At 40.6% G+C, this 23,262-nt stretch overlaps 1 protein-coding gene across 1 annotated transcript in view; it reads left to right on the top strand.

Moving 5' to 3' along the window:
• The window catches only part of DENND3 (DENN domain containing 3), a 99,437-nt gene that overhangs the window by 13,170 nt on the left and 63,005 nt on the right, over positions 1 to 23,262 (top strand). Inside the window, exons 2-7 of the mRNA XM_074986598.1 lie at positions 10,183 to 10,459; positions 11,224 to 11,339; positions 12,627 to 12,766; positions 19,237 to 19,348; positions 20,426 to 20,545; positions 22,949 to 23,167. Coding sequence (XP_074842699.1) covers positions 10,183 to 10,459; positions 11,224 to 11,339; positions 12,627 to 12,766; positions 19,237 to 19,348; positions 20,426 to 20,545; positions 22,949 to 23,167 — 984 coding nt within the window. The remainder of the gene's footprint in view (positions 1 to 10,182; positions 10,460 to 11,223; positions 11,340 to 12,626; positions 12,767 to 19,236; positions 19,349 to 20,425; positions 20,546 to 22,948; positions 23,168 to 23,262) is intronic.

The following is a 23,262-nucleotide window of genomic DNA, read 5'->3' as shown; positions in this document are numbered from 1 at the left end:
TCACTATCAGCGCTTGGTCACTCTTCTGACCAATGCTCCTCCTTTATCCAGGCTTGGGACGGGCATGGAACACGTAGAGGCTTCATGGTGGGGTTAATTTTAAACAGGCTGAGGACTTTTTGTTCTGATTCAGCAAACAGATAGGAGGCTGCCCAGTTAATGGAGGGCCTTAATCATTAGGGAAGAGTTGGAAGGACTGACACTGACCAGAACACTTATGATCTCTAGGCACTAGTCTGCCCCCAAGAAAGACAAGAGCTATGGAACTGGAAGCTTGAGAGTGCGTATAACTGCTGACCCACTAAATGAAAACACAGGTGCAGTTGACCTGAACTGTCTTGCTAAGTACTTAAAATAGAATACGTTTGTAGAGCAGACAGTTCTACTAAATGGTTGATATAGGATCAGCTGACTCCAAATGGCGCTAGATCCATGATTCATTAGTAGTGTGTTTGTGGTTACATGAAGCTGGGGTTTGTTGCATAGGTTAGATAAAACCACAGGCACTGACATTCCAGTGTGCTGGGGGTGCTTGACCCCCCCACCTCTTCCTGGTCCGTTCTGCTCCCTCCCCACAAGCATGCTTCATCCCAGCTTTCCCCCTCCCCCAGTCTCTGTATGCTGCAAAACAGCTAATGGTGGCCTGGAGAGGCAGGGGCAGGTGATCATCTGTGGCCAAGAGCTGGGAGTTGCTGTGGATTAGGCAGGAGCTGGGGGGGGGGGGGGCTAATTTTTTTTTCTCCCCCCTCTGTGAGTACTCTGGTCCTGTAGCACTCAGAGTCAGTGCCTGGGAATAACATGTCTAGGATGTTACCACAACTTACTCTATTACATTTTTAAAGCAAAAAAAAGCCTGGATGTCCTGCCAGAGGTTATCAAATACCACTGTTAGCAGGAACAGTCACTTTGAAATGGTGGCTCTCACTTTAAGCCTCTTTCTCCTAATTACAAAATATGATCAAAAGGGAAGAGAAAACGGAATGGCAAAAGATAGGAGGATGTAGTGTCTGTCTCTGATTCTTAGAGTTCTGGTGCTGGAAGGCCATGTGGCAATTCAGTTATCCATTCTTGGAGAAGGCACTGACATTCCAGTTTTGCTTTAGTAGCCTTGAAAAATATGTTACTCCACTGGCCATGAAAAATACTGTTTGAGATTGTTCTTATTTTCCTTTTGCATGACTGTGAGTAGCATACCTCTTTCTGCAGACCAAGCTCCTAGTTACCACTTTTAGCTTGTCAAAAGGAACACAGCAAAGCATTTCAAAGATAGATTTCCTTTGGCTGGCTAAACTCACTCTTACGAGACAGAGAAAGATTGTCAGTTTCCTCTTCCATCTTTTTCTGGCTCACTCTGGAGAGAGGTAAGGGGAAAAGTAGCTTCATGTCTAAGAGTTGTTAGGATACAGCAGTGCAGATGATACTGTGAACTGATGAATTTTCCTAATTTGGTAAGGTCAGAACATCTTCTCTAGTTTAAATATGAATTATTTTGGGTAAATTCTGCAACCAGGAGATGAATATTAGATGGTCACAATGATTCTGACTTGAGATCCTTTTGTGGTTGGCTAATAGAGCCCAAACTGTGGGATGGCAAATCCTGGTATCCTGGCATGTTGTGGTGATGGAAATTTAAAAGCTAATCCTCATCAAGTTGCTGACTACGCCTCAGAAAAAACAGTGCATAAAGTGTGACAACACTGTCTGATCAAAACTGCCACTCAAAACAGCTGTCTACTACAGTGTTTCTCAACCTTTTTTTAATAAAGTACCCATTCCAAAAAAAAAAGTACCCCAAGTACCTACAATTTTCAAACAATTTTTTCCTACCATTACAACACATATTGCAACATTCCAATAAGTAAGTTTGAAAAATTGTGTTCACACAGCCATAGCATTTCAAAATAGTGTTCACATTTAAACAGTGCCATTTTGAAAAAAGATCAATGCATTTTGGACATGTATCCCATCATGACCCGTGTCTCGTTTCCTCACTAAGCATTGTGGGAGGTCAACAGCAAGCGCAAGGTTTCCTGGAAATGAGGAAATTGTCCCATCAGCCACTTCTCTTCCTGGATACCCCCTGAAGTTTCCTATTCCTTTGCACAACATTTTTAACTGCCGGAGCTAGTCCAGCATGCCAAAATCTGCCGGCAACAGACATGGATTCTACATTCCAATCTTTTATGTCAGAACAATCACAGATCTGAGGTGCTGCACAGCAGGTGGTGTGGTCAACATGCAGTATAACGGCTCTAATATTGAACTTTCTGTCCGAGTGGACAGAGGAAGAGGAGGTAGAGGGGAGCCGCTGCCATCTCATGTCCTACAGGATCAGACAGCGACAGATGCTTGCTGCCAGGGACTAGCATAGAGTTGTGGGATCACATTGTCCTGCAGGTGTGGGATGATGAGCAATGGCTACGGAACTTTAGGAGGTGTAAAGCCACCTTTTTGGAGCTGTGCGCTGAGCTGTCACCAGAACTGCACTGCGAGGACACCCAAATGAGATCTGTTCTCTCCATGGAGAAGAGAGTTGCCATTGCTCTGTGGAAGCTGGCTGCCTCTGATTGCTACCACTCTGTTGCCAATCATTTTGAAGTGGGGAAGTCTCCAGGAATTGAAGATGAATCTTTAATTAGAGATTGTCATGTGATGAAACCTCCAGGAATATATCCAACCCAAATTGGCAACCTTACCATTGAGTCTTCAGTGTACCTTGTTTTTTTTTTTCCTGGCATGGTAAGATGTTTGGAGTAAGGTATGTCTTTGTATCTGCCTCCTGTACATGACCTAATATATTATGGTTGGAGTGGGGAGGGTAAATAAGTTGGTCATCTTTTTCCATCACTAATTTCTAGGATCTTATTGGATAACCAAGGAAATGACCAAGAAATACATAGGTGAAAGTTTATGTTCCCTCTCAGCCTATGAATTGCAGGGCTAAAAGATATGATTTTGTCTAGAAAACTTAACGTTGGCTGACTTTGATCTTGACAGTAAGGTCACTGTGTCAGAACTGACAGTACAGTACGGGTAGTAACAGACAGGTAGCCATGTTAGTCGGTACACTAACAAAACAAAACAGCAGTCATGTAGCACTTTAAAGTCCTAACAAAATGATTTATTAGGTGATGAGCTTTCGTGGGATAGACCCACTTCTTCAGATCAATAGAATTTCTATTCCAGACCCAGTTATATAGTACAGAGGTCCAATATCATTGCAATAAAAACTGACAGTAAGGAGAAAGACTGGGTTAGATTTAATGCTGCTGCTGAAGACAGTGGCATAAAGAAACTGCCACCCTCACAAGTATGGTTGGCAGGTATTGCAGAGTGGGAGAGGCCGTGCCCCACCCATGTTCTGCTCCACCCATGTTTTGCCCCCAGACCTGGCCCCCTCCTGCAATTCCCAGTGCTTTGCCCTGACTGGGGTTGGCTGGCCTGCCTCCTTCAGGGACTTGAGGGCATGGTGTGCTGGGGCTGAGGGTTCTGTGCACTGGAGCTGGGGAGATGGGGCACCAGATGGGCGGGGTGAAGCAGCAGGCACAAGGGGAAGGCCAGCCTCCCCCAGTGGCCAGGTCATCTGTTGCTCATGCCCATGAAATGTCATACTGTAAAGCCTTTATATTACTGGACATATTTCAGAACTCTGTAGCAAAGAAATGTCATATCCCTCAGTACAGGTGAATTAGTAGTTGAGTGTGATAAGTAAATTTGGTAATTCACTTTTCTCATAGAGAGTTTAGTACAAACTAAGATTGAAGTAACGCTTAGTTTTACTTGTATAATGGTTTTGAGGCTAAGGACTTATTCCTTGATTTCCCTGTAAAATGCTTAGTAGCATGTTTAGATAATGATAGAGAAGGAGATGTTTCTAACTTTATTACTTCATTAGAAATTAAATACTTGCCAATTAAGGGAAGGAAAATGAAACTTTTGAGTCTTACCATGTCAGTAATATGGCGCTCACCACCCCAGTGTATTACATGTAAAATATTTTTATGTTAATTGCCTCCCTCTGGATTTCTTTGTGGATGCTTATTTAATCTTTGTGTTAGATTGTAACATGTTTATAGCAGAAATTATGTGTTTAGTTGTGTTTTTGTAGTAGGATGCTTATTGTGCCTTAATTTCTTTAAAATTTACTGTTGCAGTACACTTAGCATAAGAAACAAAAATATATTGGAATTAAGTATTCTTAATAATTTTCCAGTATGTACACTGCAGTTTGAAGGAAATCACTAGTTTGACCCACCCCCTAACAGAGAGGCAAGTCAGCTAAAACTTTTCTTAATTCCTAAACTTTTGATATTAAAAAGATTTGTTTTTAAATAAAGATGTGCAGCATTGATTTGTGGTTAAGCGTTCAAAATAGTGGAAAAATGCACAGGAGGAAAAGCCAGCATTATGCCTTTTGGCAATATTTTTTTCATATAGATGCTTCACTATGTTTGAAGGTGAAAGCAAATAGCCATAGGTCTGATTCATCTTTCCCTTAGCCTTTAAACAAAGATTTGAAAGGTGAGACATACATTACTTTTGGGCAGGGTGGATTTATTTAAATCAAGACAATTTAAATTACTGAGGCTGGGTCTATACCTGCCCCCAACTTCAAAGGGGGCATGTTAATTAGGGGATGGGAGGCTACATTAGGCTTCATTAGGCTACATGCGTGCCAGCACTTCAAAGTTTGATGCTTCAAAGTTACTGGGGGAGGGCGGGGGAGAATTAACCTAATGAAGTGCTGCATATTCACTGCAGCACTTCATTAGTAATCTCCCATTGCCCTAATTAACATGTCCCCTTCGAAGTTGAGGGGAAAGTGTAGACAAGCCCCAAGAAAAATTCATTGCTTTTTTTTTTCCCTCACTGAGACGTCTGCAGATATTTCTTAAACAGTGGTGCAAATGTGCTTATGCTCCAAAATATCTGTTAGTTTATAAGGTGCCACAAGACTTCTTGTTGTTTGTTGAAGCTACAGACTAACACAGCTACCTCTCTGATACTAAAACATGTTAATTTACAACTCAGTACTGCATTTTACAACATCTAAGAAAGTACATTTTGTGTAATTTGATAACTTGTTTTTTATTAATTTAAATAACAGTATGTAATACTCATTACCTGCATCAAGCTTCACGTGCAGCAGCATTACTTTAGGAATGGTTAGAACTAAATCTCACACATGAACACAATAGCACTAAATTTTAAATTTACATAAATGTGTGGCATTTGCAGTTGCAGCAGTCTCCTCACTTGCTGACTGACAGCTGTTCTTAACCTTTTTTTTTAAAAAAATTTTATTAACTCTACCAGACAAGTCCTCAAAACAGTAAATACACAGCGTCTTTTAAATTTCTACAAATAGCTCTCATCTCCCCCACTCCCGCTGTCATTTTGATTCATAGACTGAAACAAACATGTGAGTTTTCCTCCTTCCCAGATGATTTCTTAGATTTGTGTGTACAATAAAATACAATGAAAATATTCTCCCCTGCCTGCAGAAGAAGCTCCTGCTGTGAAGTTGTCTTAGCAACTGAAGGAGTTTTGTTTCAAAGTACCTGACTAATGGTTTCCACCAATTCAGAGAAGTGACTTTATTCAAAACATCATTGGTACATATTTACTAATTATATTGTTTTGCTCCAGCCCTGAAATTGATTGTGGCGAGGCATAATTGAGGAGTGATTTTTGTGATGCCCAAGCCATGGCATCGTCATCATTTTCAGAAGATAGGTATCTGCCTTTATATTTGGGGTTAAGAATGTTTGCAAGATAATGAGTTAGTGCTTGATCCTTTCGCATCTTTATTGTCGATAGTTTAACTTTTCGGTGAAGTATTTCTCTATTAATGTCTCTTGAAGTGTCTTCCAAATTCCAATAGCATCAGCAGTGCAGCAGCCATTTCTCTCAAGTTTGTGAAGGTGATGGATAGTAGGTTTCAATGTACTGAGCATATCTTGTACATTCCTCTTACTTTCATTCAGTGTTAGATACTTTTGATGAGATATCTGTTTAATTGTGGTTTTCTTCACAAAGTCTTATGAAAATAGTCCAGTTATTAATAAATTGTTCAAAACCATCAACCATGGAATTCCATTGAGCATTATGAGGGAGAATTAGTTTGGATCTTCCTACTCTCTTAAGTGAAGCAGAAACAAAATGCTTGTTTTGGAAATGTTTTATGACTTCATTTTCCTTTTATCCCTAGAGAAGATGTACTTAAGTCTTGGTCTAAAAGTTGCATTCAGTGGGCACCATAGCCATATGTTATTCAGGAGCATCCTTCTGTTTTGTCTTCTAAATAACATAGCATTTTTCCATGTTTGCAGCGTTTTCTGTGACACAAATGTACACATGACAGTTGGATTTTTGTTCACAGTTTCTTACAGCTTTCATTGTAATTTCTTTTAAATACTCTGTGTGTGCATTTTCCATTGTTTTTTTGGTTTCTGAAAGATATGCAATTTTGTCTTCTGTTGTCACACAGGCACATATTACTAGATCATTGTGTACATTGCTCCACCCACTAAGGCTTAACCTGGCAAATTTCCCCTCAGTGTTCCTTGCAAACAATTCAAGTTCCTTCTCATACACTGTCTCTAGTGACCTTCCACCAATGTCAGCTCTACAAGGTAGAGTATAGCCTGATTGTAAGGACTTGATCATGTCAGTAAAGTGTCTATTAACAGCACAAAAAGGAGAATTTATGTCAGAAATTAATATGGCAGTCTTTATCTATGGTGTCTTCATATTTGCTGGACGTGATTGCAAACCCATCTGTGGTTTTTAAATCTTTTATGTGCTGTTGATACTCTGTGTGAAATATGTTTAGTTGCAGCACTGTTGCTAAAAAAACCAATGAATGACTCTGAAGTTGTTGCAGAAGATATTGAAAAGTCTTTCTGTTCACTCTTAATTATTTGTAATTTTTTTCACCAAGGATACAGATCTGATTCCAAGTTACTATAAAAGCTAAGACTGACTGTGGTTAGAGTGCACTTGGAGTAATCCCCATTGAGCTCACAGGCACTTCATGTTTTTTGGGCAAACAAGTACAGGATGAGGTTGTCTTGGGAACGCTGACTTATGCTGAAGTAATATAGGGAATAAATTTATGGCATCACCATTATGGTGTGTGGTCAATATGTTCTGAAATATGGGGCCTGTATTATGTAATATAACACTCAACAGAAACTGACAAATCTAGATTTCTCTTATTTCATCTTTCTGTACTGGATACTTTGTTGATAGATTGTAAACCTTGTTAACTAATTAAACGCTCCATAAGGATTAGCTAAACTAAACTTCTTTTTTTCCAGCAACATCCAGTATACATACCCCAAAGCCTGGGAATTTATTCATTAAATCACACTTATACTGAAGGGCATAGAGAGAGACTTGAAAGAGTGATGCATTGCAAAGTGAATTATTTCAGTAAATAACCAGTTGATCCATACAGCTGTTCAGACATACTCACATCTTCATGCACACAGTTTTCTCCCAACAAGCTGTTTTTTTTCTTATATTTCATTCTTGCAACTAGGCCCTGCATCATCATCTTGTGTTGCTTACACTTGACACATTTTCGTTTTTTAGTGAATTAATTTCTTCAAAATATTTCCGTATAGGATCTCTCTTATTCTGAGAAGCCATCGCAGTTTTTCTGTGGCAAAGTGTCGGGGAGGGATGGGAGGATGTTCCTTTCGATGTGTCTGCTGAACCTTTCCTAAATGTTGTGTGTCTGTCTTTAAAACTAACTCACTCCTGCTGTGCTTGGCCCAGGTCTACCACCACCATATAAGCACAGAACAGAAACAGTTCTATTCAGTCTGTCTCTTTTTGCATGTTACATTAGTCTGCTGAGAGACAAAAATTTGAAAACCCAGAGCTTAACAGAAGCATAAGAACGGCCATACTGGGTCAGACCAAAGGTCCATCTAGCCCAGTATCCTGTCTGCCAACAGTAGCCAATGCCTGGTGCCCCAGAGGAGGTGAACCGAAGACAATGATCAAGCGATTTGTCTCCTGCCGTCCATCTCCCGCCTTCGACAAAAGGCTAGGCACCATACCTTACCTTTTGCTAAGAGAGCTGCTAGTTAAGGTGCACAGACCAGAGCCAATAATTCATTTTTATGAGACTAAGTGTAGGTTTACACGTTTGTGATGAGATTTTTTGACTCTTATTTTTAAATGACAAATTTAGTATTGTTTGGATGATTATAAAACTTAAAATCTGATTTAAATTTAAAGTCCAATTTTTGTTTTATTTATTTTCTTTTAGTTATTAATTTTTATTTTAATCCACCGTGCTTGTGTGGGAATTTTGAGTCACTGCATGTATGTAGAATTCTTGGGTCCCTGAAGATTCCTGTATATTCCCACAGAAAAATAACTTCTGACAGGAAAGCAAAGGGAAGTCACAAAAGCAGTCATACATCTCCTCCCTGGCATGCAGGCAAATGGGTTTGGGTACCTAGAGCATATAGTAGAGACATAAATCACTGGGTGAGGGTGAAGGGATGGGCAGTCATGTGAGAGAAAGACACTGGGTCAGCACGTTCACCATGGAGAGAGAGCTCTGGAGTTTTTTCTGAAGGTATCGGTGCTGGGCAGGCTCTGTTCTCTCATGCAGAGCAGAAAATAGCAGTCTCCTTGCTTAGTGAATTGTTCCCATTGTTCTTAATTAATTCGCCCAGGAGTATAAATCAAGTGTACAATTTCAATGCTCCTTTGCACTGCCAGAGTGGTGTAAAGAAGCCTTTTATAACCGTCAGTTCTTATGCTGCTTTGGAGATGAGGACTAGTCTTAATTTTTGGATTGAAAAAAATCTTGTGTTTTAAAATCTACTTCTTGAACTGTTTGCTGCTGACCTTTTTGGAGATGGTCAGTGGCTGGTATGAATAGCGAGTTTGATGCCCCAGCCCTCAATTGCCTACTGAGAGCATATATGGCTGCATATATTTGTTGACCAATAACTAGAAGTTAAAGCCAATAGTAACTACACTATTGTTAGAGGGAGTTTGGGGATTTCCTTCAGTCTCCCTACTCCCATTCACCATCCATTTTTTTTGTAGTTTAAATAAATCACCAAAATAATCAAACTAGCTTGACTATAGTCCATTATTTTGACCAAAAAATGCAGAATTTTGCAGAAATTAAAAATGTTTACAATTTTAAGTTTTGGTGCATAACTGTAATTTTTTGGTGTAGAATTCCCCCAGGAGTAGTATATGTTCAGTCACAGTGAGGCCCATTTTCCAGACACTTCTAGGATGCACAAAATTTGATTTTGCAATTTTGAGGCTTCAGAATTTATCTGCTTCTGTGGCAAAGTTGCTAGAAATGCAGTGTCCACACCGCTCAGTCACTGGCGTGGAAGGGAGCGGTTTCCTTGCTCCTCTTCTGAAAGCCTTGAGGGGTAAATTGTTATAAAAAGAGATCAAGAGTTTTATAGAGATGAACTATTTTTTACAAAGCTACATACCAGAGATCATTGTAATTTGCTGCATAACCTTTCGGTTCTGACCGCAAACTTCTGTAAATCAGAGGCATTTCTCTCCATTAATATCAGTAGCTTCAGTATTATACCTTGAATGCTTTAAAATTCGTATTTTTAGTTTTATTTTATTTGTGATAGTGTTGGTAGCATGCAGTTTTTAACTGGTATAAAACTGCGTGGTGATGTAAAAGTCTGGTCTCTTTTGACAACTAGGGTAAAAGAAATAGAAATGTAATTTTAATGAAACCAAGAATATGATTGAGGGACGTGGACATATTTTCCTTTTTGTTTCTTTTCTCTACCTTCACGGAAGCTGTAAGGCAAAATAAAATTATTTGACTCTGGTCTTAACATGTGAAAGCAGAAAAAATTTCTTTTTGGTATGTGCTGATGTTAGTTTTGGAATTGTTTTGAAAGTATTTCTTTCCAAAGAGAAATCATCGATAATTGTAAGGCTTGAATCACAAATAGCTTAAGATTATGACCTAATGCAGTGACCATTGAAGAGAAATGGAGTCTTTCTGTTAACTCTCGTAGGCTTGGGATGGGGTCATGGAAGGAAAAATGTGGAAGCTGGAAAGAAGTAGAAAATTTACAAACACTAGAGCATAATGGAAAATATGGCTAAATACATTAAACAGAAGAAGAATAAGTATATTGTCTTATTTGTTTTTATTAGACTGCTCAGAAAAAAGAAAGAAACTCTACTTCCCTTGATCCAGAAGTTCTGTCAGTTTTTGTACCTCCGTTTATCAGCAAAGAGGATATTCAGGCAACTAATATAAATAGTAATAACTTCAATAAAACAAAACGACGTTCTTTCCGGAAAAAGAGAGAGAGACCTAAGATAGAAAACGCGAAAAATCCAAATGTGGATCAGAAAGCACCTGATACTGAAGATATTAGTGTTCCAAAAGATATTGATCTTATTGGCTTGCCACAACTATGCTTTCCAGGTATTATGTGGTTTTCATTTAACTGTTACTTAAGAAATTTTTGTAAACACTTTATCTGTTTGGGGGCCTATAATATTATTTATTTGTTAATAATAATGCATATTAGAGTCACAGACCTCTTGCCTCATTGCAGCTGTTTTTGGAGACTCACAAGTTAATTTTTTAAAATTAGTGTTATCATAGCACCACACTAGTCCCGCCATGGAGTAAGACTCCATTTTGCCAGTTGTTGCTTAAGTAGCAAAGAAAAAGATGGTCCTGTCCAAGAGCCCTTATAATAAAATTTTCCTATTTTCTTACATTTTATAGCATTTTAAGGAGGTAGTCTCGCCTCACTTCTTTTCTTCCTTTAGGTTGAAGAAAGTTTTGTCCTTCTAAATACAAATTAATACTCTCTTTTTTTTTCTACTCCATTACTGTATACATTAGGATGTCCCAAAACTAGAGGCCATTTTCCCTAAGTCTTTTTAAAAATAGGCAGAAATCCATCAGCTGTGTTTTTGGTATATTAGAAGTACAAAATGAGTTCAGTGTTTTTTATTTGTAACATGAAACTTATGGCTTAAAACGTATAACAATTTCAGATCAAGTGAATTATGAAGGTGTGCTATACTCTCTTCTCTCAGAATGAAGCATTACAATGGAAGTAAAGTAGCAACTCTCATAATACTTGCTATAAATATAGCAATGAAAGCAGCACTATTTGAAAAAAAAAGATATTTTTCAGTATTTTATGTTTTGAAAAGTACTTGTCTCATTTGCAGGAGGACTTTATGTAACTTCTGAATCAAAAGAAGATCACATTCATTTTCTGGTCTTCACAGATGTCTGTGGTAACAGAACATATGGTGTTGTTGCACAGTATTACCGACCTATGCAAGTATGTTTTTTTTTTTAATTTACTCTTTTATTAAAACTTACGGAAATATTAGCTAATACATTTTGTTAATAATTCTTATTTCATTGGATACATCACATAAGTTGTTGGATATTTGTATATTTTATTACAAATATGAAACAACTATTTACTTTAGAAGAAGTACTTCTCACCTAATATGATATTGTGGCCATATACCCAAGCACAGTTCCCATAGAATTCACTAGCAATTGTGCTGGAGTATATGACAGCAAAATGTGTCCGTAAGCGTGTTTTCAGGTGCATTAATGTTTCTTACTAATATACTGAGTGTTCCTGGCAGATGTTCATAGCACAGATAATTTGCTTTTAGCAGGTGGAGCTAATCTTTATGAACTGATATTTTTAAAGGCGTTTAAGGCATTAGATGTCCAAAGCACAATGGGAATTAGGTTTCTAACTTGCTTAGTGTTGGAAACAAGGTCTGGACACAGCATCTGAAGCAAGCAGGAGGGTTTATTACACCCAGTGCTGGTGGAGCGTCACTGCACTTTTTAAGCTCTGTGAACACCACCAGACAATAGGTTACAGTTGATTATATAGGATACTGATGGGGTGGGGGAAGCAACAGCATGGGTGTTTTCCAAGCCTGGATGGGTTCTCACAGCAAGACGAAATGAGCACAATAAGCCGATAACCTAAAAGATTATGCAGTATCCCTGCGCATACCTTCCAGAACACCTTATCTCTAGTACAGGTGGTTTTCATTAACAAGTTACTTAAACAAAGCAGACATCTAATGACAACTATGTGTCTGCTTGGAGTAATGATGCATCTACATGAGTAATGATGGTGTCTTCCCAGGGGCAGATCCAGAGGTGCATTATCTAGAAGATTAAAGCAAAAGACAGTAACAGCATATAGTACTTGCACATTTGTTTTTATGTACCAGCCTGGGATAGCAGATGAGAGAGAGCCATATCTCTGTTCTCACATACAGGCCTTTTCTTGGAATGTAGTTTCTGGGACAACTATCCCTCCCTCCAAACTCTAAGACCCTGTCCAAGTTGGGACAACTTTCCCTGGGTCTTGTGGGCTAGATGGAGGGGGCCCAAGTGGAGGTAACCTTCCGCTCATGCTGACTGGGTTTCTGAACTAATAGGCCTCTTCCAGACTTGAGGATGGGAATGGGGAATCTTTAGCAGAACACCATAACATGCCGTAGAAATTTTCATCCTACATGTAGGTTCCCTCAAAAATACCATTATTTTATGAATTTCATCACAACATTAATGTTTAGCTTTCTTGTAGGATGGTTCTGTCTCCGCAAATGGGCAGGCGCACTGGGAATCTGTACAGACTGCTAAAGCTTTTGGCTGCTTCGTACCATTTGCTATTTGTGTCATATCCAGATATCCATATTTTAATGCCCTTAAAGATTGCCTGTCTTGGTGAGTATTATTATTATGTCATTTGTGTGTTTATTGCAAATACATTTACAAGTCAGTCCTTTATGTATGAATTGTCAGATTTTGATGGTGTAGTGAAACAGTTTGAATGACAATAAAACTGGAGTTTGTTGTAAGCAATTATGGCATGAAGTAGGGAAATTTTTTGAAGGCCAGTTTGATAGTAACAAAATGGAAATGCAGTTTCAAAGAAATTACAGTGGTGTCTCTGGGGGTTCCTCAAGATTTTTATATGTCTGTTCAAAATTAATATAGTATAGCTTTTTTTAAAAGCTTCTCCCTGGAAGGTCTCAGACTTTACAGATCTGCTATTTGGAAAAAATAATTTTAAACACTTCACTATGACCAGAATAAGATTCACAAAAAGCATAGGTAAACTTGTCAGTGGGGCTATGGCTACATTATTGCCATAGCAACTCTGCAGCTCAACACTGCACTTGGAATAGTGCTGTTTTGAGCATGGTATTCTGTTTTCGCTACTCCTCATTGTGAGAGTGTTAGCAGAAACTTCACAATAGCTGCTTATTTTGTACTTTGATGCTGTGTGGATGGCACCAAGTTTTTAAATAAATTAACTTGAAATAATTTGCATAAGTTATTGCAAGTTACAGATACAGTGTAGCTGTAGCCACAGTGGTTAGACAAGCTATGGAATAAAGAGACCTAGCCAATCCAAGTGAAAGAAAACAAGATTATTTGGCTTCTGATGGTCACCTCATTTGTTCTCAGGCCTTGAACAGTTACACTTCTTCGAATATGTTTCCTTTTTGACTGAGGACTCGGGAAGTGATTCCTCTTGCATTTCACTGTGATTACCTCAGCAAGTTTAAACTTTTTAGCTTATACAGTCCTCTTCAGGGACAATGATGGGGTTAACCAGAGACCAAGAAGCCTCCTTAAACCAAAGTATTATGTATTCAAAACAAAAGTATTTCAAAGAAAATATATCGTAACATTAACACTTAATACCAGCTTCAGTAAAGGTCTTAGCCTACCAGACATTCACCTGTCTTTCACACAGAGATCCTGGCAGGTCTCCAAGTCCTTCAGACTGTTATCATAAGGTCTATCCCTCTTGATCATGTTATCATGCCAGTTATTGGATTGAATAAAATTATCCTCTTCCCCTGTGTTGGCTGGCCACTTTAGATAGTTCTATGTCTGGAAGCCTTCTTTCCCAAATCCAGACTAGTATAGGGGAGAAACTTTCACCTCTGAGTCCGCTGTATCTGTGTTTGAAAGATGAATTCTACGTGGCAGACTGAATCAAAGAGCAGGGGAGCATTCTCAGAGTGGAAGCCTGGGAAGAGATGCAGCAGAAGCCCATATTCGATTACAAAGAGGCAGTTGGAACTGGTCACTGAATATAGAGCATCCCTTTCAGGTGCATTGGGCCAGAGTGCATTGAGCCAGACACGTCCCGCAGATTGGGGATCTCTAAAGGAAAAGGACTACACCTTTTTCTGGCAGGGTAAAGCCCGAGAAGAACCCAGGGAGCATGGTGTTGGCTTCGCCATTAGAAACACCCTTCTACAAGTGGTGGAATTAGTCATGGATGGATCAGAAAGACTCCTTCAGGTCATACTTCAAAGTTGCGCTGGTCCTGTCCACCTGATCAGTGCTTACCCCCCAACCCTGTACGCCACACCGGAAGTCAAAGACAAGTTGTATGACGTGCTTAGTGCTGCCATAGTGCAAATACTTGCTCGCGAACAAGTGTACATTCTGGGTGACTTCAATGCGAGAGTTGGAACCGATCGTGACTCGTGGCCTTCCTGCTTAGGCCACTTCGGTGTGGGAAAAATGAATGAAAATGGTCAGCGTCTTCTCGAACTTTGTACGTACCACAATCTGTGCATCACAAACACATTTTTCCAAACCAAGTCACAGCACAGAGTGTCATGGAGACACCCACGCTCAAAACACTGGCATCAACTAGATGTGGTCATCGCTAGATGTGATAACCTCAAAAACATCCTTCTGACACGCAGCTATCATAGTGCTGACTGCGATACAGATCACTCGTTAGTTTGCTCCAAACTCAAGGTGATTCCCAAGAAGCTGCACCGCTCTAAACCAACTGGAAGGCCCCGCATCGATGCCAGAAAGACGGCTAACTCAGAGAGAGCTGAAAAGTTCAGAGTGACCCTTGAGGAGAATCTGCGCGGCAACCCTGGGGGTGCCGATGTGACATCCAGGTGGCAGCATCTGAGGGATACAATGTACAACACGGCCTTGTCGGTGTTTGGAAGAAGAGCTAGAAACAAACAACTGGTTCGAAGCTAACTCTGAGATGATTCCAGCCATCAAAAAAAGCGCACTGCGCTCCTGGAGTACAAACGTTCACCGAGCCATAATACCCTGCAAGTGCTCAGAGCAGCCAAAAAACAGTACAGCAGACGGCCAGGCGCTGTGCCAACAACGACTGGCTTGAGCTATGCAGCAGCATCCAGACCAGTGCTGACTTTGGTAACCTCAGGGGAATGTACGAGAGCATCAAGAAGGCATTAGGACCCACCCAGAACAAGATGGCACCTCTGAAATCCAAATCTGGTGAAGTCATCACTGACAAAGCCAAACAAATGGAACTCTGGGTCGAGCACTACTCTGAGCTGTACTCATGCGAGAACATTGTGGTCGACTCAGCGCTCGATGCCGTCGAACTCCTACCAGTAATGGATGAACTGGACCAGGGACCAACTGTGGATGAACTGAAGAAAGCCATTGACAACATTGCAGTAGGAAAGGCCCCGGACCAGGATGGTATACCACCAGAGGTAATCAAGTGTGCCACAGACACTCTCCTGGAACCCCTACATGAGCTATTGTACCTGTGCTGGAGAGAGGGAGAGGTTCCACAGGACATGTGTGATGCTAACATCATAACCTTGTATAAGGAGACAGAAGCGACTGCAACAATTACCGTGGAATCTCCCTCCTAAGCATCGCTGGTAAACTGTTCGCTCGTGTCATCCTCGGCAGACTCCAGAAGATTGCTCAGAGGGTGTATCCTGAGTCACAGTGCGGATTCCGCGCAGAGAGATCTACCGTTGGCATGGTCTTCTCTGTGAGGCAGCTGCAGGAGAAATGCAGGGAGCAGAGGAAGCCACTCTATATTGTCTTCATCGACCTGACCAAGGCCTTCGACATGGTCAGCAGGGATGGACTGTTCAAACTGCTGCACAAGATAGGTTGTCTGCCACGGTTACTCAAGATGATCCAGTCTTTCCATGAAGATATGAGAGGAACCGTCCAATACGATGGCACGTTATCAGATGCTTTCAGCACCAGGAGCAGCGTCAAACAAGGATGCGTCCTTGCTCCGACGTTGTTCGGGATCTTCTTTGCACTCCTCCTTAAACACGCCTTTGGATCTTCAACAGAGGGCATCTTTTTGCACACAAGATCTGACGGGAAACTGTTTAATCTTGCAAGGCTGAAAGCTAAATCTAAGGTGCGAGAAGTCCTCATCAGAGAGATGCTGTTCTCAAATGATGCTGCTGTCGTGTCACACACAGAAGACCAGCTTCAGAAACTGCTGGATCGGTTCTCCAAAGCACGCACGGACTTTGGGCTCTCCATCAGCCTAAAGAAGACAAATGTACTTGCTCAGGACGTTGCTGATTCTCCATCAATCAGCATTGACAACTATACGTTAGAGGTCATCCATGAGTTCGTTTACTTCGGGTCCACCATCACTGACACCCTGTCATTGGAGACTGAGCTAAATACGAGGATCGGAAAAAGCAGCCACAACTCTGTCCAGACTCAGCGAGAGAATGTGGAATAACAAGCTGTACACTCACACCAAAATGCAAGTCTACAGAGCCTGCATCCTCAGCACCCTCCTTTACGGCAGCGAGACTTGGACCCTGTACGCCCGCCAGGAAAAGAGGCTGAATGTCTTCCACTTGCGCTGCCTCAGGCACATCCTTGGAATATCGTGGAAGGACAGAGTGTCCAACACTACTGTCCTTGAGCAAGCTGGAATTCCAACCATGCACACCCTCCTCAAGCAGCGTCGGCTCCGCTGGCTTGGCCACGTCCACGGGATGAATGATGGAAGGATCCCAAAAGGCATCCTGTAGGGCGAGCTAGCCTCTGGCAAAAGACCTCCTGGACGCCCCCAGCTGCACTACAAAGATGTTTGCAAGAGAGACCTCAGGGAAGTAGACATCAAGCCAGACAGCTGGGAGGAGCTGGCAGACGATCACAGCAGGTGGAGGCAGGAACTATACAAGGGCCTTCAGAAGGGTGACTTGAGGATCAGACAGCTAGCAAAGGAGAAGCGAGCCCACAGAAAGCACAGCAAGGACCTGCCAGACACCCATTGCATATGCAACAGATGCAGCAAGGACTGCCACTCTCATGTGGGTCTTCACAGTCACAGCCAACGCTGCAAATGAGGATGCCAAACGGAACTACGAAGGGTGCTTTCCATAGTCTATGTAGACTGAAGGATGCTACTACTGGGCCAGAGTGATTCTTTAAATCTTAAGCAGGCGAGAGAGCACTGCATTGTTTAGCCAACATGGTCTTTTGATATGTTTCCCCAAGCTCTTGTTCCCTGAGATGCATAGGTCTGGGAATTCTGCAGAACTAGTGCATACAATATATCTGAGGAAGCAGGATATTTTGTTGCTCAAAACCATGCTCTCCTTGATTTAATTAAGGAGCAGTGATGGCTAGTGCTAAAGAATCATGCTTAGTCTTGACTGGCTCAGTGGATGGGGCCAGAAAGTGGTGTTGAAAGCTGAGGTGAGGAGAGGTAGCAAAATCACAGGAGAAAAAATGAATCATTTTGGTTTTGATAGGAAAGAGATGTCATCATTTAAAAGGAGGGGTTAAATTTAGGAGTGAATTTTGAATTGTTTGACCTGATAATCTCTCCTGAACAGAAATCTATATAGAAAATTAATCTAACTTTTCAAAAGTAACTAGTAATTTTGGGTATCTATTTTTGAAGTGGCAGACTTGAAATACCTTTTAAGAGAGATGAGTTTCAGAAAATGTTCAACCCCCCCGCCTTCTAGAAGTCAGATGTTTCTGTGGTGTTTCAAGTTTGATAACCAAAAACATGCCCAACATTACTCGTCGCCTTTAAAAATTTAGATGGTTGCGTATTACTCTTGAAAGGCTGGCTCAGTGCTAAGAAAGGTAAAGTCTGGTTATATCTAGTGTTTGGAAAATTGTCTTTGTCCCATTACAAGAACTTTCCTAGATATCACACCAAATACATTAGTCCCTCAAGTTATGCGAGGGTAGCATTCCTATTTGGTTATAAGAACAAGGGGATTTCGACGTCTGCGGGATCCTTTCGAAAAGGACCCCTTGGAAACAAGCCACATGCAATCGAAAGCAGCACTTTCCAAGTGCTGTGGCTGCCATTATGCTAATGAGACACTGCATATTCATTGCATTGCCTCATTAGCATACCCCAATGTGTCTCATTAGCATTCCCCTTTCAAAAGGGGGGTGCTAGTGTAGACATGGTCAAACAGAAGTGTTGTGCTGAAGATGCGATAACGTCATACATATTGAACCTCTTGTGTGGCATCTTTGGGACCTGAACAGTGTTTGCAGGGCCACAGGAGGTCAGTATTGTCTAGCAGCATTAACCGTGTTTCCACTGCTTACTGGGCTCTTAGAAGACATTTAGGAGTAAATTACAGCTAAATAATAGCACAGAACACTGAGAGACAGGACTGGTGGTTATAAACAAACTTTTTATGTGACTGTGGGAGACTTAGCCACACCAATGATAATTGGTTGTCTGGCTAACTGAAATCATGCCTGTTTATGGATGTTGCTGAAAGAGAGAGTGCCAGTCTAGAGAGGTTCAGCCTGTAGTGTGAATTGGTGCTGACATCAGTGTCTGAACTTAAACACAACAGCATATTTATTTACAAAAAATGAACCAAAGGATTTAAAAAAATAAAACCTGGTAATGTAGTTTTAAAATTGACAATTTATATGCACTGAAGTGAGGAAATTCAAAGTTATAACTTCTTAGTTATTAATGTTGCTATAAAGCACACATATTGAAGCACACATTTAATGGTCATTTGTTGCACTACTCTACATTTGTGCAATGATGCTTTTAGAAAATTAAAATTATAACTGACTAGTGTAAGACTGCAAAAACTGGCTCATTTCCAATGAGCTGTAGCCACGTGTGGTTTTGAAATGTATAAGCTCCCAAAATAGAAACATTTGACAGACTTGCACACATGAAGAATAAACAGAGTGTGTGAAAGATATGAAAGAGAAGGCTCATATACACACAGCAGCATTGTTAAATTAATTTTGGAGTTTCTAAACTATCTAGAGGTTAAATAGTTGTAATAATACTTTTTCGATCCCAGCAGTTTTTTTTAGTTTTCAGGTATCGACAAAAGTTTTGTTTTTTAACCTTGTTATTCTTTCAAAAAACTGTTATACTTTAATTTCAGTTTGCTGGTACATCTGAGACCCTTCAAGGATTTCGATGTTGATGACCGTATAAAAGAATTCGCAGCAAAATTGTCTTTAATACCCAGTCCTCCACCAGGAACACTCCATTTGGTAATTTAGTGAAGCTCTGTTTCATGATTATTTTAACATTATCTACTAAAAATACTAAGTATGTTATTTGTGTAAAATGGGACATGTTCTGAAACACCAATCTTCATGCCATTGCAATGCCACTGAAGTCGGTACCTCTGCGCTGTGGGCACAGAGTGCTCTTAACCTGTTTCCTACTGGATGCATGGTACAGCAAGGCAGAGGAGTGAACGTGGGGTCATACCTCTTCCCTTTCTGCACAGCAGATAAAGTAGTGAGGAGAGGAGGGTTTTGCTGAGTGGTCAGAGTGCTAGTCTCATACTTGGGAGGCACAGGTTCAGTTTCCTGCTGTGCCAAAGATGTTTGTGCAGCCATGTATGAGTCACTTAGCTGCAATTGTTGGGTGTTTGTGAGGATAAATATATTAAAGATTATGAGGCTTGATACCATACACAGGGACAATATATAGGTGCACTGTAAAAAGGGATGTGTTGTTCATATGAGCACCTGAGAGCTTCAAGAGGCTGCTTTTGGAATGGTGCTCTCTACCGTTTCATCTGTGGGTTGCATCCAGATGGCATGATTCAGCTCTCCCTAATTAACTTTATTTATATCAAATCAATTATTATAAGCTGGTATACATTTTAACGTGTAATCCTCAAGCAGTGAAATTAAAATTATGTTTGATAAAGTTTCTCAGAGTTGGAGGAAAAATTATTACAAGTAATAAAGCAGTTAGACCCAGATGGATTGCGCTGATAAAGGCAATGGTAGCCCAGGAGGGAATGCAGTTAGACTAAACTTGCAATAGACATACTGACAAGATTTCTTTAATCTCCTGTCATCTTTATATTATGATTATATCAAAATACATTTTATGATCTTGTAATAAAGATATTTCATTTCCTCAATATTAATTGTTTTATTATCTCTAGTGCTTTATGGAGATAGTTATTATTGAGTTTAATACTTCAGGTATATACAAACACAATTTTCTGACAGTTAAACAATGTTTTATAATTAATATTAAGATTTAAAATGTCAAGTTCTAAGAGCCCATTTTTTCATTAAAATTAACTGAGAAATGTGTTATTACAGATATTTAATATGAAACCACTACAGATAGTCTTTCCATCACGGGAGGATCCAGACAGCCCAATTATTGACTTGGATCTTCATCTTCCATTATTATGTTTCAAACCAGAAAAGGTGCTACAGGTAAAAAAAAAACAAACAAAAAAAAAAACCTCTTTCAAAGGTTCTGTAAAGTGTCATGTTTATTGCTTGATTTACCTTGATTCTTTTGTTGTTGCCGCTGTTCTCAGAAAAACATCTGCTTGATGGAGTTCAGGTTCGGAGTAAATATCTGTAATTTAGTATTAAATAAAAATCTGAACACATTAATGTATATGGAAATGCCCAGACAGAGCACTCAAACAGTTTAACTCTGTTGTTTATTAACACTATGCAATCAATGTGTTTCTGATTAAGGCAGTTTTGTGTTTTGGGGCCCAGATTAAATTACAGCAAGGTCGTGACATTTGTGAATTTAACATTCACGAATTCAATTATTTGCAAGTGGCTCTTCCCCTGCACTGAGGTGCTGCTGCCCCTGCATGGCGCTGCTGTTGCCGCCATAGCTGTCTGTGTGGCGCCAGTGTTGCTGCCCACGTAGGTGCTGCTGAAGCAGCCTGCACAGTATGCGGTGCTGTTGTTGCCCTTGTGGCGCACAGCACTGCTGAAGCCACCCATGTGGGCATTGCTGTTGCCATCCAGATATTTGCAAAATTCAACATTTGTGAGGGTTCTCAGTACTGAATCCTCAAGAATGTTGCAACCCTACTGTACATTGGTTTTTAAGGACTCATTAGCTTGATTATTTTTTAATTTCATGGTCTTGGCACCAAGTGCAAAATTTCTTAAAGGACAAATTGTTAAAACTCCTAAACTAAATCACAGATTTGACTTGTAAAAGCTCATAAAATTCATTCTGGACTAAAGCAGTAAGTGTGGTAATTTTGGGGAGGATACACTCTTTGGCTACGTCTACACGTGAAGCCAACATCGAAATAGCTTATTTCGATGTAGCAACATCGAAACAGGCTATTTCGATGAGTAACGTCTACACGTCCTCCAGGGCTGGCAACGTCGATGTTCAACTTCGACGTTGCGCGGCACCACATCGAAATAGGCGCTGCGAGGGAACGTCTACACGCCAAAGTAGCACACATCGAAATAAGGGTGCCAGGCACAGCTGCAGACAGGGTCACAGGGCGGACTCAACAGCAAGCCGCTCCCTTAAAGGGCCCCTCCCAGACACAGTTGCACTAAACAACACAAGATACACAGAGCTGACAACTGGTTGCAGACCCTGTGCCTGCAACATGGATCCCCAGCTGCCGCAGCAGCAGCCAGAAGCCCTGGGCTAAGGGCTGCTGCCCATGGTGACCATAGAGCCCCGCAGGGGCTGGAGAGAGAGCATCTCTCAACCCATCAGCTGATGGCCGCCATGGTGGACCCCGCTATTTCGAAGTTGCGGGACGCGCAACGACTACACGGTCCCTACTTCGACGTTGAACGTCGAAGTAGGGCGCTATTCCTATCCCCTCATGGGGTTAGCAGCTTCGACATCTCGCCGCCTAACGTCGAAGTTAACTTCGAAATAGCGCCCGGCGCGTGTAGCCGTGACGGGCGCTATTTCGAAGTTAGTGCCGCTACTTCGAAGTAGCGTGCACGTGTAGACACGGCTTTTTAGTGGTATATAACAAAGAATTGAATTTCTGTTGTAAATGCAGAACTCAACCAACAATACCAATGGAGACACAACAAGTGTTACCCTTACATTTGTATAATATAATTAATGAAGAAAGGCAAGATAATAACTTGCTAGCACCCCCTCTTATTTTCTTAGTACATCCCCATAGTTCCCCTCAGCTGCTCCCTCTTTTAAATTGAAGGGCTGATTGGATCTCTGTTTCATCTTTGCCTTTGGTGTATTTGTACCTGTTGTGCATCAAATACACCTCAGTTCTGAAGATAGGCAGTGTTGTCTTTTTTAAGAGTTGTGCCCACACTCTCACATATTTGTCTGCATGCATTTGGCGCACAACTGACCTTTCCATCTGAAAATGTTGTGTCTGCATTTGGATAATTGTGCACAGGCAAGGTTTTATTTGTGACTCTTTACTTTAAAATGTATGTGGTCCACTTGTGTGATTTCATCAGTGTCTGGTTTTGCTTTTTATCCCTTGATTTGGGTGTTATAAATGCCTGTTACATTGTAGTCTTTTAGCTAGAGTCAGTGGACTGACAGCTGGGACTTCTGAGGAAAAATCCCAGTTCCACTGAAGTAATAGCAAAACTCTCACTGACTTCATTGAGTCAAGTATTTCATCTTGGTTTCTATTCCTAGCACTCTGGCTGTGTAAAATTCTTAGATTTTGTTCTTGTCCCAGTTCATCATTGTTTAAAATGTATGTTACTGTGACTCTGATCTCCTGAAGGTGAACTTGAGTTGGAAAATTGTACAATGCTTGAAGGTTTTTTTTTAATTACTAATAGAATTTGTTCTATGTAACAAGTATTAGTATTAATAATAGTTATTTTTATTATTCTTTCCAGATTATAACTTGCATCTTAACTGAGCAGAGGATTGTTTTCTTTTCTTCTGACTGGGCCCTGCTAACACTCATAGCCGAATGCTTCATGTTATACCTTCATCCCATTCAATGGCAACACACTTTTGTACCTATTCTATCTCGTCAGATGCTGGATTTTTTAATGGCCCCAACATCTTTTCTCATGGGATGTCACATTGATCATTTTCAAGAAGTTAGCCAGGTTTGTCATAGAACATTTCCACTCTAGCTGCTGCCTCTCCCTGGGTCTCTTTAGTAAGCTCACTCCTTTGCCTCTCTTCAGTCCCTTTTTAAAAA

The sequence above is a fragment of the Carettochelys insculpta genome, chromosome 2 (assembly GCF_033958435.1).
Source record: "Carettochelys insculpta isolate YL-2023 chromosome 2, ASM3395843v1, whole genome shotgun sequence".
NCBI lineage: Eukaryota > Metazoa > Chordata > Testudines > Carettochelyidae > Carettochelys > Carettochelys insculpta.
Note: the sequence above shows the minus strand (reverse complement) of the source record. Positions and strands in the feature narration are given on the sequence as shown.